This window comes from Lontra canadensis, unplaced genomic scaffold (genome assembly GCF_010015895.1).
Source record: "Lontra canadensis isolate GAN:19392208 unplaced genomic scaffold, GSC_riverotter_1.0 scaffold6, whole genome shotgun sequence".
Taxonomy (NCBI): domain Eukaryota; kingdom Metazoa; phylum Chordata; class Mammalia; order Carnivora; family Mustelidae; genus Lontra; species Lontra canadensis.
In genome coordinates, this window is record NW_022631000.1 from 1,872,745 (window position 1) to 1,893,521 (window position 20,777).

The 20,777-nt window shown below is 35.5% G+C and overlaps 1 protein-coding gene across 3 annotated transcripts in view; it reads left to right on the forward strand.

Moving 5' to 3' along the window:
* The window catches only part of TBC1D23 (TBC1 domain family member 23), a 58,124-nt gene that overhangs the window by 13,248 nt on the left and 24,099 nt on the right, over positions 1 to 20,777 (forward strand). For 2 of the 3 annotated variants that reach the window (XM_032852034.1, XM_032852033.1), the window contains exons 2-8: positions 9,369 to 9,480; positions 10,832 to 10,937; positions 11,902 to 12,106; positions 16,170 to 16,293; positions 18,904 to 19,028; positions 19,120 to 19,166; positions 20,182 to 20,285. In XM_032852034.1, the coding sequence (XP_032707925.1) occupies positions 9,369 to 9,480; positions 10,832 to 10,937; positions 11,902 to 12,106; positions 16,170 to 16,293; positions 18,904 to 19,028; positions 19,120 to 19,166; positions 20,182 to 20,285 (823 nt within the window). Of the gene's footprint in view, positions 1 to 9,368; positions 9,481 to 10,831; positions 10,938 to 11,901; positions 12,107 to 16,169; positions 16,294 to 18,903; positions 19,029 to 19,119; positions 19,167 to 20,181; positions 20,286 to 20,777 lie in introns of those variants that run through there. The other variant, XM_032852035.1, reaches the window with a different exon arrangement.

Here is a 20,777-nt window from a genome sequence, read left to right on the forward strand (position 1 = left end):
TAAAGTTAGAAATTTATCTCAATATGCTCAGGTGACAGGAGTGTTATTCTGAAGTTGAATAGGCTGTGAGAAATCATGCTATCTAATAAGTTGCTGGGAATGATTACTAATTGCTTAATTCTAGGGCTTTTTCATTATTTGGTATGAATGCCTTCTATTTCTTTAAAAAACATTTATTGAGTGTTACTATTGCCTTTAAATATTTATCCTTAACTAAGTGAAGAGTGACTTAGTGTTCCTACATACATGTTTTCTTTTTTCTATGTTTTATTATTGTTTCATTTGTCTCAGGATTTGTGTCACATGTACCCGTAAATGGTTCATGTGAGCAACTACTGTCTGACAACTACAGTGAAGGCTTCATTGCCTATGGAGACTATCCAGAAAGAGAGAGTTGAAAAGGACAGATTCAGGCAAGCTGTAGGCATTAAGATGGAATGGAAAGAGGAGTGGGAGGGATACACTGGTAGAACAGAAGATAATTCATATGCTGTGTGAATACTTCCCACCTCTTGCTTCATGGTACTGGTACTATCTGATACTATCCCCATTTTATAGGTGAAGAATACGTTTGTATTCTAGGTCACATAACTGTTAAGTGTATAGAGTCTGATGTCACATTTTCTGATTTTAAAAATTTTATATTATTTTCTCTGTAATATGTTTCCTCAAGGGCTTTATATTCTCAGTTTCTTGGCGGTCTTGCTATTGAGCTGCCATGCAACTGTTTAGGAGTTTGTTCCTTTCCCACAATGGTGTTAAATGAACTGCTACTAACTTGAGGAACTGAAGAGGCGAGGAAGTTCTTACCCCTTAACCTAAGGTGTGGCTTGAATCCTTCATATGATAAATTCCTTCATTGAAATGGTAAATGAGGGTTTGACACAGTAGCTTCATTTGAGAGCCCTAAATTAAAGCACCTTGATCCAGTTACTTCTTTTGTAATGTTTTTATTGACATATAATTTATGTACCTTAAAATTCAGCCATTTGAAGTATATATGCAGTTCCGTGGTTTCAGTATACTTATAGTGTCAGGCAGTCATCACCCTGATCTAAGTTTAGACTATTTTTATTACCCCCAAAAAAAACCCCCTACCCATCAGCAGTCTGTCTAATTCCTTGTCACTCCAGACCCTGTACATTTGCCTGCTTTAGACATTTCATGTAAGTGGAATCATATAATATGTAGCCTTTGTGTCTGATTTCTTTCATTTAGCATGTTTTCAGTTTTTATCAACATGTTACATGTATCAATACTTCATTCCTTTTATTGCTGAGTAATATTCCATTGTATGAATATGTTATATTCTGTTTATTCACCAGGTGATGGACTTCTGGATTCCTTCTACCTTTTGGCTATTATAAATAATACCTTCATAAGCACTGATGTACAAGTTTTTTGTTGTCTTTTTAAATATATTTATAAAACATTAAATATATATATTTAAAATATATTAAAACATAAAATTATATATAAATTTATAACAATTAAGTTTTACTTATAAAACTTATAAAATGTAAAATATATATAACATTAAGTTTTACCATTTTAACATGTGCGATTCAGTAACATTAAGTACATTCACAGTTACGTACAGCCATCACTCACCACTATCCATTTCCAGGATTTTTCATCATTCCAAACATATGCTTTGTAACTAATAAACAATAACTTCCTATTCACCTCTCCTACCTCTAGCCTTGGTAACTTACATTTTCTATCTCTATGAATTTGAATATTTTAGGTACCTAATATAAGTATAATAATATAGTATTTACTCTTTTGTGACTAGTTTATTTCACTTATCACTTGTCTTCAGAGTTCATCCAAGTTGCATCATCTGTCAGAATTTCCTTCCTTTTTAAGGCTGAGTAATAGTTTCATTGTATGTACATACCACATTTTTTTTTTTTAAAGATTTTATTTATTGACAGACAGAGATCACAAGCAGGCAGAGAGGCAGGCAGCAAGAGAGGAGGAAGCAGGCTCCCTGCTGAGCAGAGAGCCTGATGCAGGGCTCGATCCCAGGACCTTGGGATCATGACCTGAGCTGAAGGCAGAGGCTTTAACCCACTGAGCCACCCAAGCGCCCCTATATACCACATTTTGTTTACCCATCCATTGGTAGATATTTGGGTTGTTACCACTTTTGGCTATTGTGAATAATGTTGCTATGAATGTGGATGTAGATATAACTCTTTGAGTCCTTGTTTTTAGTTCTTTTGGATATATACCCAGAAGTGGAATTGCTAGATTATATGGTAATTCTCTATAACTTTTCAGTAACTGCCAGACTTTTTCCATACTGACTATTCGATTTTACATTCCCACCAGCACTGCACAAGGATTGTAATTTCTCCACATCCTTGTCCTTTTTTTGATACTGGCCATCTTAATGGGTATGAAATTTAGTGTGTCCTTTTGATATTAGCCATTATATGTTCACATCTTGTGAATGTGAAATGGGTATCTCATTGTGGTTTTGATTTGAACTTCCCTAATGGCGTGCTCACTTCAGCAGCACATATACTACAATTGGAATGAACTTCCCTAATGGCTAAAGATGTTGAATGTTTTTTCATGACTTATAGGTCATTTGTATATTTTTTTTTGAAGGAAGAAGAGTTGTCAGATGCCTTGGAAAGGTTAAATTAAGGTAAAGATTTGGATATTAGGCAGGAAGTGGGGAGCATAGCAAGAGTGTCCCTGTGGAGGGGTAGGGGTGAAAGAGGGAGGAGAAATGATGGGGAGTAAAAGAGGGGGAATTGAGGGGAAGATGAGGGAGAAATAGTGACATATATTGTTGAGAATTTTTTCCAGAAAGCTTTGTTGTGAAAGGAACAACCAAGACTTTGGTAACTAGGTGGAAAAGAAAGTTTGTGGTGTTGTTGATGTTGTTTCTAATGCCGATATTGAGCATATTGGAAAAGTGGAAGATAGGAGAGAGGGGATGATTGGTGGCACATGGCTTCACAGGAGTTCAGGGGAAGAGAGAAGACCCAGGTGAAGTTACCAGTGTGAAGATTAGAGAAAAGATACATAGATGTCTGTGCATAAAGGAAGGGCAGGAATGATGTCTGGAGATCATGGTAAGTTGCTTCTGTTTGTTTTTGGAGAGGGGCTGAGATCAAAGGGAAGAGAAGCCTGCTGGCCTATATTTTTTCTTTCAAGTCAGATGAGGTAAAGTGGCTGTGTAGGGGTTCTGAAGAATGTGGTGAATAGGAAATTTTCAGCCAGCATTGATGCCAAGCAGCTAGAGAAGATGGTGAATTTATGATAGCTTCATAAAGTTGTCTTAATTAATTTTCCCATGAAGTCTTTATTGAGCAGAGTATAGGAACAAAAGAAGACAGAATTGGTTAGATTAACCCAATGCTGAGAATGTGTAGCTTTAATGAGGCAGGAGGACAAAGAGTGACATTTAGGATGTTAAGAATGTGCTTAAGGTCTTAGACCATGGAGTTAAGACAGAGGACAAGAAATGAAGCGTCATTTTTGTTTCTTTTTTCTTGTAAATATTTGCTCATTATAGACCACAATAATACCCTCTCCCCCCCGCCCAAAAAAAGAAAAGAAAACAAGCGATATATTAAAACTGTCCTATAAGCACTCTACTTGAAATAAACATTTTAATAGCTTCACAGTGTTTGTGGAAAAGAGTGGGTGGGGAGTGAGGATAGTGTACTATTTCTCTAACACATACATGCTGTATGTTAGTTTTAAAACTGCCCGCTTTTTAACTTACTATATGTCATTAATATGATAAATATTTTCCATGTTATTAATTGTTTTTCAGCATTTTGAATTGTTGCTTGATACTCCATTTACTAATTTAAATCAGTTCCTCATTTTAAAACAGCTACAGTGTAGTTTTCATAGTCATAATAAGCACTACTTTGAACATGCTTTTAGCTGAATCATTTTACTCATTCTAAATTATTGCTGACTGAAAGTGTGTACATGTTAAAAAGGAATCCATAAATATTTAAATTGTTCAAGCAGTACATACAAATATAAGATGTAAATATACTCAAGGGTTACTGACTGATGCTATGTGCAAAGTAAATGTCCTTCCCATCTCATTTCTCTGAAGTAGCCACCTTGCACAATTTTGGTTTTTGTTTTAATAGATAATGACATACCTTTGACCCACTTTTAGTCCTTAGCAACTACTGTTTTCTTTCTGTCTATGAATTTGACTATTCTAGGTACCTCAAATAAGTATGGTTGGTACAGCATTTGTCTTTTTGTGATTGGCTTATTTCACATAGCATAATATCCTCAATATCCATTCATGTTGTAGATGTGTCAGTTTCTTTCTAAGGCTGAATGATACTCCATTTTCTGTATATACCCCATTTCATTATCTATTCACTGGAGTATATTTGGGTTGCTTCCACCTTTGGCTATTGTGAATAACGCTGTTACGAACATGGCTGTACACATATCTGTTCAATGTTCTAGTTCCTGCTTTCACTTCTTTCGGGTATAGAATCAGAAGTTGCAATTGTTGGATCATATGGTATTTCAATATTTTAATTTTTTTAAGAATAGTCATACTGTTTTCCATAGTGGCTACCCCATTTTACATTCCCACCAGCAGTGCACAGGGTTCCAGTTTCTTCACATCCTCACCAACACTTATTTTCTGTTTTTGTTCTTTGTGGTTTTTTTTTATAATAGCCATTTTAATAGGTTTGGTTTTAATAGACTTGACTTTTAAATTCTTCCAGACCTTCTTAAGAATAAATAGTTAATAAATCATATGTATGCATCATATACTTAACCAGCTGAACTATTAATATTTATGTTCAAATTAAGAGACAGTCATAAAGCCAAAAAGTTAAAAACAACTGTAATACCCATTAACTGATGAATGGATAAATAAAATGTAGTAGAGGGGTGCCTGGGTGGCTCCATCGGTTAAGTGTCCAACTCTTGATTTTGGCTCAGGTCTTACTCTCAGGGTCTTGAGATCAAGCCCCAAGCTAGGCGTGAAGCCTGTTTGGGATTTTCTTCTCCTCTCCTTCTGGCCTCCCCCTGCCCCAACTACCCCACTGTGTGCATGCTTAGTCTTGTGTGCTTGTGTTCTCTCTCGCGTGCGTGCGTGCACAAAAAGAAACAATAAAATGTATATACAGGCAGTGCAATATTATTTGGCAATAAAAATCATGTACTGATACATGCTAAAACATAGATAGACTTTGAAAGCATGGTAAGTGAAATAAACCAGACACAAAGACCACGTAAATAAGATTCCATATATAAGATGTCCAGAATTGGAGCACTGGCTGGCTTAATTGGGAGAGCATAGGATGCAACTCTTAATCTTGGGGTCATGATCATGGGGTCCCATGTTGGGTGTAGAAATTACTTAAAAATGAATAAACTTTAAAAAATAAAATGTCCAGAGTAGGTAAATGTCTTGAGACAGAAAGTAAATCAGTGGTTGTCAGAAGCTGGGAGCAGGGTGGGAGGAGTGGAGAGTGCTGATAAGGATATGGAGTTTGAATGCAGAAAGATATACATTTAAAAAAGGAGAGATGAACTAAGTCTTGTTTTCATCTCTTGTTTGGAGTATGTCCAATTAAAGTTTACATCAGTTTTTGAAATTATAGGGAAAAGAAGTTTTTAGAATATGGTTAGGGGAAAAACAATTTAGAGAATAGTATAGGGGCGCCTGGGAGGCTGTTAGTTAAGTGTCAAACTTCAGCTCAGGCCAAGAGATCAGGATCCTGGGATCAAGCCCTGCATCAGGTTCCCCATGAAGCGGGGAGCCTTTTTCTCCCTTTCACCTGCCCCACCATCCCCTGCTTGTGCTCTCTCTCTCAAATAAATAAATGAAATATTTAGAAAAGTGTAATATACAGGCCCCCCCACCCCCGCCATCGCAGGTTTTCTGTGACTTTAACTTTTAGGAACACAACATATATAATCTAGTTGTTTTTAAAAAATTATAATTTCAGGGGCGCCTGGGGGGGCTCAGTCATTAAGTGTCTGCCTTTGGCTCAGGTCATGATCCCAGGCTTCTGGGATTAAGCCCTGCATTGGGTTCCCTGCTCCACAGGAAGCCTGCTTCTCCTTTTCTCACTCCCCCTGATTGTGTTCCCACTCCCGCTGTCTCTCTGTCAAATAAATAAACTCCTTAAAAAAAAGTTATACTTTCATATGGATTTGTTTTATGGCTTATTCATAAAATAATTATGTACAGAATTTCAAATGGAATTTATTAATCCTAGAAGCAGTTAGAATCCAGGTTTAATTTGGTAGTGCTTGAAAATTCATATTCCCCCCCTTGCACCACCATGCCTTCTTAACTTTCATTGTCCAAATGCTTCCGTATGCTAGAAGTTCCCATTTGGCTGAAGAAGAAAAGTCTTATCCAGTTGCTAGCTTGAATAAGCATTAAACTAATGTCATATGAATGTAGTCACATTGTTTCCTTGCTATAATTCTAAAACAATGTGTGGGTTACAGTGCTTAGATCAGGTGATTTTTGCCACAGAACAAAATCTGTGGTGAGGGGATATTCTGTTTTGCCAGAACAAAATCTAGGTGAGGGGATATTCTATTATGTTTTATTTAGGTTTTGAAAATATGTCATTGATAGATCATCAGCAGTAACCTGTAGTATTATACTAACAAATACGGTTTTAGTGTCACAAAAGAGATCTGGGAAGAGATGCATTTCTGTTACTTTGCAAACCCGAAGCTTTGAATTTGTTTTGCCATGAGCCTTCTGAGCAAAATAAACAATTATTTTTCAGACTTAACTAGGATAAATGGACAAGGCCTGTACTTTTCTATTTTAGGACCTGCCTGAGTGTGCAGTACATTTCTACCAGTCTTTAGCTTGTGAAGTCAGTAAGAAGCCACCGTCACCAAAGAAGATTTTAAAAAACTGTAACCCACCCAATTATACTCCACCAGACAGGTGTCTTGCTTTTGAATGTTAGGTATTGCATAGTCAAAAATAGAAGGAAACTTGGGTTTGGGGAAGGAAAATTTTGTTTAAGAGCTAAGTGCCATAGAGTTTCTATCTTTTGTTAGGAACTTGAGCCTTATATGAATTATTTAACTTCACTATTTTCAACTGTTTTCCTGCTTTAGAAGTGCATTTGTAATGTTGAAGGTACGATAACTGAACTTTTTGAATACCTTGTTCAGAAGATAATGTTACTTTTAGTTACTTAATTTGTGAGAAATTCCTTTTACTACTTAGGTGGGAGCATTTTCTGGCTTCTTGCTCATGGTTGTACTGCGGGAGACCACGTTTGTGGTTCCCTGGGAGCAGCATCAAAGAATCCAATAGCAGCTGTATCAACAGGGATGTGCTTGTACATTATTGTGATTTAAAAATGTTGAGGGGTGGGCATTTTCCCCACAATACTGACTTTGTTGTATGGAATAGTAAGGGATTTGGCACAGTTACTTCAAAAAGAAACCAAGGGTTTTTGCACTGAAAAATTGGAAAAATTCTAATTCTTTATTTATTTTGTAGAAGAGTTCTGTCTCATGCAATGGTGTTTTCAGTTCATTTACATACTTTATCATTAAAAATATAGCATTTAAAAAATACAGCATTTACTCATTTTCTTTTTTTTCATGGTTGCAAACAATCTTCCAAATTCTAACAGCCTCTCTCATACATTTTGGCCAGAAGATAATAGATAAAACCCATTCTTCATCAGCTATAGGCCTGAACCATTTCTCAGCAGCTGACTTGAAATCTCTTTCCCTCATTTTCTCCTCCAACACTTTGGTGACTATATAGCAAAATAACAAAATGTTTCTTGCGTGGTTGTTATTTTCTTGTCCTTATGAATTTGTAGTAGCTTTGTTAAGAAAACTCTCAAGTTTGATCACTACATTTGTGTTGAATATGATCCCAAGTGCTTACATTTTCATTTAATTCCTTCCTCTTAAGAGGGCAGCGCTTTAGTAAACTTATACTACTTGGGGTGCCCGGGTAGCTCAGTCAGTTAAGCATTTGCCTTCAGCTCAGGTCATGATCCCGAGGTCCTGGGATTGAGTCCCGTATTGGGATCCCTGCTCACTGGGGAGTCTGCTTCTCTTTCTCCCTCTGCCTGCTGTTCCCCTTGCTTATGTTCTCTCTCTGTCAAATAAATAAAATCTTTTTAAAAATTGATACATTTAAACTAATATTTTTGGAATCCTATCAGTAGGGGAGATTTATATGGTCCTATTGAGAGGATGTGGAATGGGAGTAAATTATTTTTCTCAAAACCACCTACACACACAAAAATTTGATAAAATCTTGGTTCCCTGATGATAGTAGTATACTATCTTTTTGGCTGCTTTCAAGAATTTTAGAAATTACCTGGTTGAATTGTGGATTTTTATTTGTATAGATTTTTTTAATGTATTGAATATTTAAATTATGAAGAGTGAAATTTCAGCTTTTGAGAATTCTGAGGGAATTAGTTATTTTAAGTGGCTATTTCATGGCTAAAAATCAATTTATAACATTTGAAAGTTTTTTAAAAAATGTATTCTTTTAAATATACAAACAAAATTTATTTTGTGTTTAATTTTCTCTTTAAATGTAGTAGACTGAGCATAACTGCTTGATGATTTACTTGATACTGTTGTATTGTTTTGCTTTAATATATAAGGCAGTGATGCCATTAGAGCTTTTTTGTTCCTCTAACATTAATTGGACGCTATAAGCCAGGTACTCCTCTAGGTGTTATATTTGTATAACTTATGTGCTCAGTATTCCCATATTGCAGTACTTTGAATTCTTGGCAGAATTTTATGATTTCTCCTCCTTGTCACTATTTAGCATAATATTAGGTATATAAATTCTAGAACCTGACTGCTGAAGTTTGAATCTTGGCTCTAGTACTTGATAAATGGTCATAAGCTGTGTAACTCCTCTTTGCCTCACCTTCTGCATATGTAAACTGGGGCCAGTGATGATTGTGGTTACTTCATGGGGTTATTGTGAGAATTAGAAAAACGCAGGCATAAGAGTTTGGAACTGCCTGGTACAAAGATAGTGCTATATAAACTGTTAGTCATGACTACTACCACAAATAGTGCTATTACTGTGACTTTTCTTCAGTGCTGTCAGCTTGCTTGCCCTGTTTTCTCTTTTTAAATTTCTTTAATCTTAGAAAACATAACTAAGCTTATTAGAACTAAATGCAAAACAAGAGTAAATTGCATGAAACCTGAGATTCCCTTTCAAGCAGATAAAGTGCCTTGTATGCCTTGGCATTATGTTTTGGCTGCTGAGAACCTTCTTTTAGTAGACACAACCTTTAACAGGCGATGCTTATAAGTGAATCTTGAATAAGAAAAAATAAGTAAAATTGATCTATTAAGGACTTGTTTTTTAGGGAAAAAGATCTTGAAGAAGCTCTGGAAGCAGGAGGTTGTGATCTTGAAACTTTGAGAAATATAATTCAAGGGAGACCACTGCCTGCTGATCTGAGGGCCAAAGTTTGGAAGGTAACTGGAAACTAAAACAAGATGTAATCACTTAAGAATAACATTTGAGAATTTTTGTGTTCACTTGTTTAAGTTGCAGAAAACTATGAGCATGCTGCATCTCAGTAATTTATTGAACAGAACAGCTTGCTGAAATGTGTATTTCTGTCATGTTTGGTTATTTAATAATTTAGGTTTTGGAAGGCAATGTTTTTCTTTTGTAGTTATTAGAAATGATGTTTATGAAGATTGTTAAATGAAATGGGACAATGCAGCCAATGAGTAAAATAGGATTTATAATTGCAGCTGGAATTACCTTAGCTATGTTAAAGACAAGATGGGGAGGGTATATAGGTCTTTCTGGGTGTTAGAATTACAGGATATTTTACTTTGCTTTATTTTCCTCTTCAGCTGTTCTCCAATGCATGTGTATTACCATTTTTTTTTAATTTAAATTAAGATTTTGTTGATTGCAAAAGAAATATCCATCTTTGTTAAAACATATAAGCATAGGATAAGATGAAAATGATCTGCTACCACCTATAGGTAAAACACATAATTATGTCTTGGTATATATCTTTTTATTTTTTATTCTCTGCACATATATATGTAACAGAAATGGAATTATAACTGTATATAAAATTCTGAATGTTTTATTATAGAAATTTAAAACACAAAAGTAGAGACTTGTCTAATGAACCCCCATGACCTGTCACTTAGCTTTGTTAACATTTGGCCGGTCTTGTTTGATTAGTATCTCCATCTTTTCCTCCCCACTCCACCTGCTGGATTATTTTAAAGCAAATCCTTGGTAGCACACTGAAGCACTTTACTATGAAAGTCTAGAAGATAAAGACTCTTTTAAAATAAACATAATACCATTAAACTGAAAAAAACCCAGTGAATCCTTAATGTGTCCTCACATATCTGAAGGAACGGGGGCTCTTTCTGGGGTATCTTTTATAAGGACACTAATTCTATTATGAGGGCTCCACCCTCATGACCTAATCACCTCCCTAAGGCCTCACTTCTGTATAACATCATATTGGGGATTAGGTTTCAACAATGAATTTTGAGGGCAGGGGACACAAACATTCAATCTATAGCATTGGTGATGTTTGCTTGAAATAAATGTTATTCATTGGATTGATATGAAGTAGTAAAATTTAATGTACACACTTAAAATAAGTGTGTTCATTGTGGTATGGCTTAAGGGATCAAGGATCAGCATTTGGTGGAGCATAAATATATTACTTTGTAATCTTAGAAGTATGCATTATTATTTCTAAATTCAGGACTTTCCATTATTACAGCATTTTTTCCAAGAATGGAAAATGGCATATGAAGCTAGTTGCTTTTATCTTTCTTCCAGATTGCTCTAAATGTTGCAGGAAAAGGTGATAGTTTGGCATCATGGGATGGTATTTTAGACTTGCCAGAACAGAATGCTATTCACAAAGATTGTCTTGAGTTTATTGGTAAGTTTAATAATTGTTTTCAAACAGTGAAAATTTTGAAAATACTATTTTGAGGTAGAGGAGTAACTCCTTTAGAATCATCTTGTTATAATTTGGGTTATGTTGTATTTGTGAAGGACTGCTAAATAGTTTTAGAATGTCTTTTTTGAAATTCTCATGAAATAATGTCTAGTATTTTTAAGAAAGAGAGTCCAATTTCCAGGGTTTTTTAAAAATAGTTCTTCAGGTACCTTTACAGTTTTAAAATTGTTTTTGTGTGTGTGTGAAGATCTGTATAATTGTCTATAGTCTCCACGTTAAAGGGGTCTGCATTCCAAAAGTTTATCTATACATCATAGGTAATGATCTGCTGTGAAAAAACTATTGTAAGTCATGGGTGAAAGGTTTCTAATCACTCCACAAGGTCTTTTTCATGAGTAAATGAATTTAGTTTATATTTTTAAATTTATCTACAGTTTTTGGTGTCTTTCTGTTACTCTTTTCATCACATTTTAGTTAAGCTTTGATTAGATAGGCTTTTGTGTACTAACCACAACAGAAACATTGCTGGTGTGTGCAAAGGAAAGGGAATTTGGTGGTAGAGAATGGATGACCTTCCATGACAAAGTTATAGAGGCAGCTTCCGGTTATGGGGTAGATGCTAATCTGTTGCTTAGAAAAAACCTTTTTGCTTTCCTGGAATATGGGTTAAGCCTATCTTTCTTATCTCTCTACTTCAGATTATCCATTCTTATGTTCAACATATACATAGGTCAAGTATTATTAAGTTGAGTTAGTAAATACTGAATAGCTAGTAAATACTGGATAAATATGAGGAAACATGTACTTTCATGTAGTTTTATTTTGTCCTTGTCACACGCTAGATATACTAAGATAGTATCGTATGTTTGTTAACAAGTGTTATGTGCAATAATGGAGTCTCTGACACGACCTTGGTAACTTATTTTTGACACTTATTTTCCAGAACAGCTTTCAGTGCCAGAAGAGAAGGCAACAGAATTACTTTTGGATATTGAATCTGTAATTACCTTTTACTGTAAATCACGTAACATTAAATACAGCACGTCTCTTAGCTGGATACATCTGCTGAAGCCATTGGTGCATCTTCAACTGCCTCGCAGTGATTTATACAACTGCTTTTATGCTATCATGAATAAGTACATTCCCAGGTAAAATGTGATTTAGTTATCCTAGTTTTAAAAATGAGTAAAAGTCTAGTTTGCTTTGAATTAAAGTTGTAAGATTTACTTTGGTGGTGAAGAGGTTCAAATAATTTTTAGGGTTGTTTGGAGTCTTAATGGTAATTTGACTTTATTTTTGTGGTTGTAGACATTTTTAAAATTTATGAATTTTAAGAATTTATGCTTGTAGAGTTTATGCCAATTTTTTGGTAATATCCCTATTTTAATTTCTTTCCTTATAAAATAAAAATAACATTATAATGGCAACATGGAAAGTAAAATTTTTGGAGTGCTTCCTTAAGTGAGGTGCTGGCATTACAGCTTGAATGTAATCTTAGATAAGCAGGTATTAAACAAGTGATTAAAAGTATGCTGAGTGTTAGGAAGATGAAATATAGAATGCTATGGGAATTTTTTTTTCCAGTGGGAGGAGCAGAGGGAGAGGGAGAGAGAGAATCTCCACACTGGGCGTGGAGCCTGACATAGGGCTTGATCTCAACAACCCTGAGATCATGACAGGAGTCGAAATCAAGAGTTGGACAATTCAACGACCTAACCGCCACCCAGGTGCCTCTAGATTGCTATGGGAATATCTAATGGGAGTGACCTAATTTGCCCTGGAGGTCAGAGATGGCCTTCTTGTGCAAGTGACATTTAGGCTGTAGTTGTTTAGATGGTTGTAGTAGTGATGGTGTGGGGGGCAGGTAGGGAGGGTGGGGAGGGAATACAGGGGCTGCACTCACGAGGCCAGAAAGAATTTTTGTAGTTCCTAGTGCTATGGCTCTGGTAGTCAGGAATTCACAGCCAAAAGGAACTTTTGATCAGTGGTTTGGCTGCACAGTGAACCTTGAATGCATATTGGAATCATTGAAGGGGCTCTGAAAAATCCTGATGCCTGTTTTTTGTACCTGATTATCAAATCTCTGAGGAGGGTACCCAGGCATCATTGTTTTTTCAGCGCTTCTCAACTGACTGCAAAATGTAACCAAAGTAGAGATCTACTATTCTGGAGCTTGGTAGTTAAATGACTACTATTTTTTATTGTTTTCTGTGATACGCATTATACTAAATGCAAGTGCTTTTTGTGTTTTCTCATTTAAACAATGGCCACTAAAGGGTGGGTATCCTGATTTACAACTACAAAAACTGAGGCAAAGAAAGAGAGATTAAACACCTACACAGGATTACACTTCTGGTATATGTTTGAGTCAAGATTTGAACCTAAGTTTGGATGGACTCCTGTGCTTTAACTAACACAGTTATTCACCCTGATTGCTTGTTAGAATCAACTGAAGAATTTTTTCTTTAATAGTTTAATATATTATATACATATAAAATGCATCTGTTTAGTGTATACAATACATTGGTTTTTAGTGTAGTCACAGAGTTGTGCCACCCTAACCACAATCATTTTTAGAACATTTTCATCACTCCAGGAAGGAACCCCATTCCTGTTAGTAGTCAGCTTTCCAATTTCTCCCAACACTCTTAGCCGTAGGCAACCACAAATCTTTCTGTGGATTTATACCATATTTTACCACATGTACCACATTTTATTTAGTTATTTTATTTATTTACATACTTTATTTACAACAGTGAATGGACATTTGGATTATTTTTACTTTTTGGCTCTTATGAATATGCTGCTGTGAATATTTGTGTACAGATTTTTGTGTGGACACATAATTCATTTCTCTAGGGTATGTACTGAGAAGTGGAATTGCTGAATTATATGGTGACTATATGTTTTACCTTTTGAGGAATTGCCAGCCTTTTCCACAACTGTATCATTTTACGTTCCTATCAGTAGTGAATGAAGATCCCAGTTTTTCCTCATTCCTGTCAACATTTAAAAAAAAAATTATTGTACCTAAACTAATGAGTGTGAATTGGTATCTCTTTATGGTTTTGCTTTGCATTGCCCTGATAGTCAATGATGTTAAGCACCTTTCATGCGCTTATTGGCAGTTTGTATATCTTCTTTGGAGAAATGTCTGTTTAGCCAAAGAACTGTGAAAACATGTGAGTCCTTGAAGTTTCAACTGTGAACAGACGAAATAGAGCCTAGGCATGTTTTTTTAAAAACTCCCCAGGTGTTCTAATGTACAGCAGGGTAGACAACCTCTGTGCTACCTTGAAGCCATAGTGCTTCATGTAAGTAAAATAGTCCCAGAGATGCCAAGAGACAGGCCTACTACAGTCATGGTAGAGCTGAGCCTGGAATTCATATTTGTGAGTCATGCTAAGTCTCTCAATTGCTTATATTTTAGCTTATATTTTACCACCATTCAGTGTAACAAAGCTAGTGATATCAAGGGACATGATGTTCCAACTTTTTCTCTAGAGGATATTGGTGGTGATAGGTAGTAATATTGTGGGAGATGGCTTTACATTGAACCGTGTAATACACTGTCTTAGGTTCCTCCAGTTACTTTCTGTGAGTTTCAGCTGTAATATAGCACTCCAGCTAGGGTCAGCGTTAATGCCCCTGGATAGAACACAGCCCCACAAAATGCTGCTAGAAGAACTCCACTGTAACATATCTTCTTATTACAGATTCAGTATAACTTGTGTAGAATCCTGTCAAGCACAGTGCCTTGCAATAATAGTACACAGCTATTAAATGAATAGATGCTGTTGCAATGGCTGACTCCCTGAGAGGTCCTGCTAGAGGCACAAACTGGCAGTTGTTTCTACATTTTTATGTCCTTACACAACTTACTCTTTCTGTGTTTTGCCTTAGCAGTCAGTTGCCTTGCATTTATAGAATGGGGAGAGTATTCAGACAAAGGAGGGGGTAATCTTGCCAGTTTGAATTCAGTTCTGTCTCTGGGCATCTGAATTAATAACCTAGGGCTTTCTCTACAAAACTTCCCTGTCGTTTACAGTATCAAAAAGTGGTAGATAGAAGTTCATTCCAAATCCTTGCATTCATCTCAGATCTTGGTTTTATTGAAATTATTTTTCAATATTCCCACTTAAATAGCATTTGACAGCATTCTTTATCGGAATGCTTTTATGTCAAAATTGTGACCTTCATTTCATTAGCTTTTTCACATGAAGGCTTTTACTTTATTTCAATTTCTTTACAATTCGGGTTTTTTTAGAGACTGTACCCATTACCAAAATGCCACTTGCTGAGATACCAAATTATGTATAGTGAAGAGTAGTATGGCATGGTAGTTTAACGCAGTTTCTGTGTAGAGGTCTTAGCTGACTTCTTAACTGTGTGACCTTGGGTAAGCTCCTTATCCACAACTAAGCCTCAGTTTTCTCATCTGTAAAATGAGGGAAAAATTTGTAACTATAATAGGGTTGCTTTGTAAGGATAAAATCAGATAACATTGTAGAGTGCCTGTTACAGTGTCTGGCACATGGTATTTTCTCAATAAATACTTTTATTGAGATGGCCTGTAGTTTGAGTTGCTTACATTTTTATTGATTCATTAGACACAAGGGAAGAAGAAAAGAAGTAGTACACTTGCTCCGTAAAGTTTTTCGTACCTCTTGGAGTTCATTCTGATCACTAGTACCCAGGCCACTTCAACAACTTCTAATGCTCTGGTCCAGTATTTTGTTCATCTGTGGCCATTTCCCCCTTTTGCCTTTGTTAAAGGTCATCCGTACATTGAGTATGTTAACTGTGGAGCTAACCTGAAGCCTTTCTAGGAGTTTCCTCTTACTTGGTAGGGAAGAAGAGGGCTGGACTAATTTGGAACTCTATAGGTATCCTTTTGGGATCCAGAACTTATCAGAATAACCTAAATGGTCCTGCTGTTTTCAGTGGTCCCTCCAGTTCTTCCATTTGAGTGCTACCTGGAGAGAGTCTCCCTGGAGTTGGCTGTAGACCTGCTGTCTCTACAAACTTTCTGTCAAGTCAAGTATATTAGGTGTTCTGAACCTGATTGTATCAGATAGGCTTGTTATGAATGCTGTGGTGGTCAGGTGTTTTGGGGGTGAGGGGAGGAGGTGGGTATTGCAGGAGGACTGGTTACTAATATAACCATTTCTGACCCATTAATCTAAACATCTTGCTTCTCTTCTCTTTTAGGGATTGTTCTCTGAAGGGAAGACCATTTCATCTTTTCCGATTACTCATCCAGTACCATGAGCCTGAACTTTGTTCTTTTCTTGATACAAAGAAAATTACTCCAGACTCCTATGCACTCAACTGGGTAATAAAGTGAAAGTAGGAACACTTAATGAAAAATAGCTTTCTATTAAACTATAGTTAGGTTTTTTCTTTTCCCAAGGGGGAGAAAGAAAAGTACTAAATTATAGACCTTTACTACTTAAACCAAAGGAGTAAAATTTTTGGCACTTCAAAAATTTCTTTTTTAGCTCTTAACTGTGTTCAGAGTGTTTAAAATGAAGTTTAACCTTTTGTTGTTTTATATACATCTCACATATATTACATATGTATGTGCTATATACAGTGTGAGTAGATGAATATAATACGTGCAAATATATGCATGTGATATATGTAAATATGTGATATGTATCAGTTTAAAACTTAGTGTGATTAAATTTTTGATGCTGTGTATAAGAATTGATATCTAATCATAAGGAAAATGTCTTAAGATTGCCAAATGATCAGTATAAAAATATAAAGTACGTCTCAGCTCTGTTATTCTTTATTTTATTTTCAGTGGGAAGTTTTTTTATTCTAGGTCAGTGGTTTTCAGACCTTTTGGTGTCAGGACCTCTTATACTCAATATCTATTGAGGATCCATAGTTTATATGGATTATGTTGGTTAGAAATTAAAACTAAGAAATTTAAAATATTAATTCATTTAGAAATAGTGGTAAATCTATTACATGTTAGCATAAATGGCCTGTTTTTCTAATGCTAAATAACTGTATTTTCCAAAAGAAAATTAGTGAGAATAGTGGCATTGTTTTATATTTTTGTGAATCTTAGTATCTGGCTAGATCACAGGTAGGTAGATTCTCATACCTGCTTCTTTATTCATTCTGTGATGATACTACAGTTCGTGTAGCCTCTGGAAAAGTATTGCTATTTGTGAGAGAATGAGTATGAAAAAGGCAATTAAAGTTTCTGATTATTATGAAAATAGTTTTGACCTCATGGACTCCCCTGTAAATACTCTTGGGGACTTAGACTATGCTTTGTGAAACTCTTTTCTAGATTAACTTGATCATTTTTCTAAAACAGTGATTGGGTGCTAGAAGAATGAATATTAAAAAATTAAACATATTCCTTGATCATGTCTTAACCTAACTTTTCTTCAGAAAGGATTTCTTTCTGCCACTTACTGTGTGATTTAAGACACTTAGCCTCTGAGCCTCAATTTCTTTATCTGTAAAATGGGAATAATAATAATACCTGTCTCAGAGGATGATAGGATAAGTAAATCAAGAAATGGTACTTAGAGAATTCTAATTGGTTTCAATCTAGCATATTCAATCTCAGACTACAGCAGCCTACCCTTTAGTTCTTAGCCAGTCTTGTCGCTTTGAGTTAAAATAATAAAATACCTGTAAAATTATGATTTCTCTGAGATACATGTATTGCCTTTCAATGTACTTATTTGTGTTGAAGTAAAAAACGATTTCTTTTGAGCATTCTGGTATCTGTAACAGAGGTCTCTCCTGTCACTTCTGCCATTTCTGTTGTCAGATCTCTGAATTAGTCCTCAGTGCTGGTAGCAGATTTTTAACGAAGTACTAAAACAGCTGTTCTGTCTTCAGTGTGTGCACCAAATAGTTTGTTTTTGCTACAAGTATCATGTCTATGGAATGGAGTCTTTTTTTTTTTTTTAATTGTGAGGTGAAACTGTCAAAACCAATTCCTAAATCTCATTGAGAACCTGTAACTGTGAGCAGTGCAGTGATAGCTGTAGTTTGCCTACATGAGTTTAACAGTGATCATATATTGTGATTCTATTTGTATTTATATCTTTGGTATTTGTAATAGTAATCTTATTTATAATAGTAATTTTTAAAAGAACAAAAAACATTAGTATCATTGTGTACTTTGAAAACTTTGTTGTCAAGTATAATGGCAGTTAGCTGGCTGTGGAGTATCAGGTCACTTTTCTAGTGCAAATACCACCACTTGCTACCTCTGTGAGCTTGGGAAGGTTATTTAATACCAGTCTATTTCCTCACCTATAAACTGGGGATAAAAATATCAACTTTGAAGACCTGTTATGAGACTATTTAAAATAAGTGATAGTGGGGCGCCTGGGTGGCTCAGTGGGTTAAGCCGCTGCCTTCGGCTCAGGTCATGATCTCAGGGTCCTGGGATCGAGTCCCGCGTCGGGCTCTCTGCTCAGCAGGGAGCCTGCTTCCCTTCCTCTCTCTCTGCCTGCCTCTCTGCCTACTTGTGATCTCTCTCTGTCAAATAAATAAATAAAATCTTTAAAAAAAAAAAAAAAAAAAATAAAAAAAAATAAAATAAAATAAGTGATAGCTAATAAAGGATATGTGACAGTAGGTTACTCTAGGTTAATTATCTCTCTCTTCCCAACAATGGTAGAAGAAAGGTAGCAGTATTCCTTTTTTTTTTTTTTTTAAAGAAGTAGAAGTGGAAGTTTTAGAGGTTAAGTAATGTGCCTTAATTCACACAGCTAGTAAGTGGCTTCATTGTGCCTTGAATCCAGATATTCTGTCTTTGCATTATATACAGTAAAATTAAGCTACACATTATGTATCAGGTGCAGATAATTTGACATAATGTTACTTACACATATGCTTTCATACTTTGAAAAGAACAGGTCATTTCCAGTGGTTTATGTCTCATTTCATTTCCTGATTACAGCTTGGAAGCCTTTTTGCATGTTACTGTTCCATTGAAGTCACTCAGGCAATATGGGATGGATATCTACAACAAGCAGATCCATTTTTTATTTATTTCTTAATGTTAATAATCCTTGTTAATGCAAAGTAAGTATCCTGTTGCTTAGATTTTTCTCCTTTGTATTCTCAAGGTGCTCTGTTAATATTTAACTCAAATTCATTTGTTTTTCTTTTACAGAGAAGTTATTTTAGCACAGGAGTCAGACAGCAAAGAAGAAGTTATCCGTAAGTATCACTTACTGTAGAAAAAATATTTCAAGTCACTTTATTTTCTAAAACTCAGGTTCATCTTTAAAAGATTAGTCTACAGAATTCTGAGGTTTCATTCAACTCATACACACTGTAGGTGCAAACCTTAAGGACTATTTTCCTTCAATTTTGCCATCCTCTTTCATTTCTTCCATGTTTTTTCACTCTTTCAGTTCCCTTTCTTAAACTGGTATTTTGGTTTCATTATTCATTATCAGATGCCCTCCTCTCTTTCCCTTCTTCCCCTCTTTCTTTCTTAATTTATCTTTGAGTACTCAGATTTCACAATTATTTCCATTGTGGAAATTTGATTCTTTTTGGTTCTCCCCATTCTAGCACTCACACAGATTAAGTTACTTCCTTTCTATGTTGCCGCCACTTTGTATATTTGTATTACAGTGTTTATCTTCCTACATTATAACGATTTATTATCACACAAGACAGAGTTCCTTAGTCAGGAACTACATTTTTTATTTCCAGAGGCTGTGGCCCTTAGTATATGTTAAATAACAATACTGCCATCCAGGCTAATGAATTTGATTTGATTACTTGAACCTATCTTTCATTAACAGCAGAATTGCATTAACAGTTCAGCTCTTTTGGGAACTCTGGTTCTCCTTAAACAGTTTTATTTTTATTTATTATTTTTTAAAAATATTTATTTATTTATTTATTTGACAGAGAGAGATCACAAGCAGACAGAGAGGCAGGCAGAGAGAGAGGAGGAAGCAGGCTCCCTGCAGAGCAGAGAGCCCGATGCGGGCCTCGATCCCAGGACCCTGAGATCATGACCCGAGCCGAAGGCAGCGGCTTAACCCACTGAGCCACCCAGGCGCCCCTCCTTAAACAGTTTTAAAGGCATCACTGTTAAGATTCCATTTATGTAGTTTTTATTATGTTGAAAATACTCTAGCTTTGATATGTAAATAATGTTCATGATTGTATTAATCACAATGTTTTCAATATTCTCATATCTATAATCCTTTTTCAGAGTTCTTGGAGAACACTCCATCCAGTTTGAATCTAGAAGATACAGAAGATCTTTTCTCTCTGGCTCAGTATTATTGCAGTAAAACACCAGCTTCTTTTAGAAAGGTAGAAAACGAAATTACCAGCTTCAGTATTTCATATTTAGTACATTGTTTTATTGTTTGTGTTGTGTCCACTTCAGTTAAAATCCTCTAGCTTGTCACTCTTTTCTTTCTTTTTATGTATTGCAGTTTTGTGTGATTTTTCACTGTAAATACTCTTCCTACTAGAGGAACAGACAAATTTAGAAAGATAGTATAACGATATGCTAGCAATTCTTTAATTTTTTCTTTGATTATTACTTTTGATCATGAGAAAATTGAGGTAGTTCTTGTTAGTGCTTTCTTGACTTTAAAAATTTCCAAAATCTGATGGAGGATATATATTTATGCCTCCTTTATCTGGAGTTCAGCTTTGTGCAGTTTTAATGATGCAGAGCTGTCTCGTGAACAAAAGGGGTAACTTAGCTGCATAGAGACTTAGAACCTTTCTCAAGTGCTTTAAAGTGAAGGGACACCCAGATTAGAAACATGCTGGTATGAGCTCCTAGAAAATAAA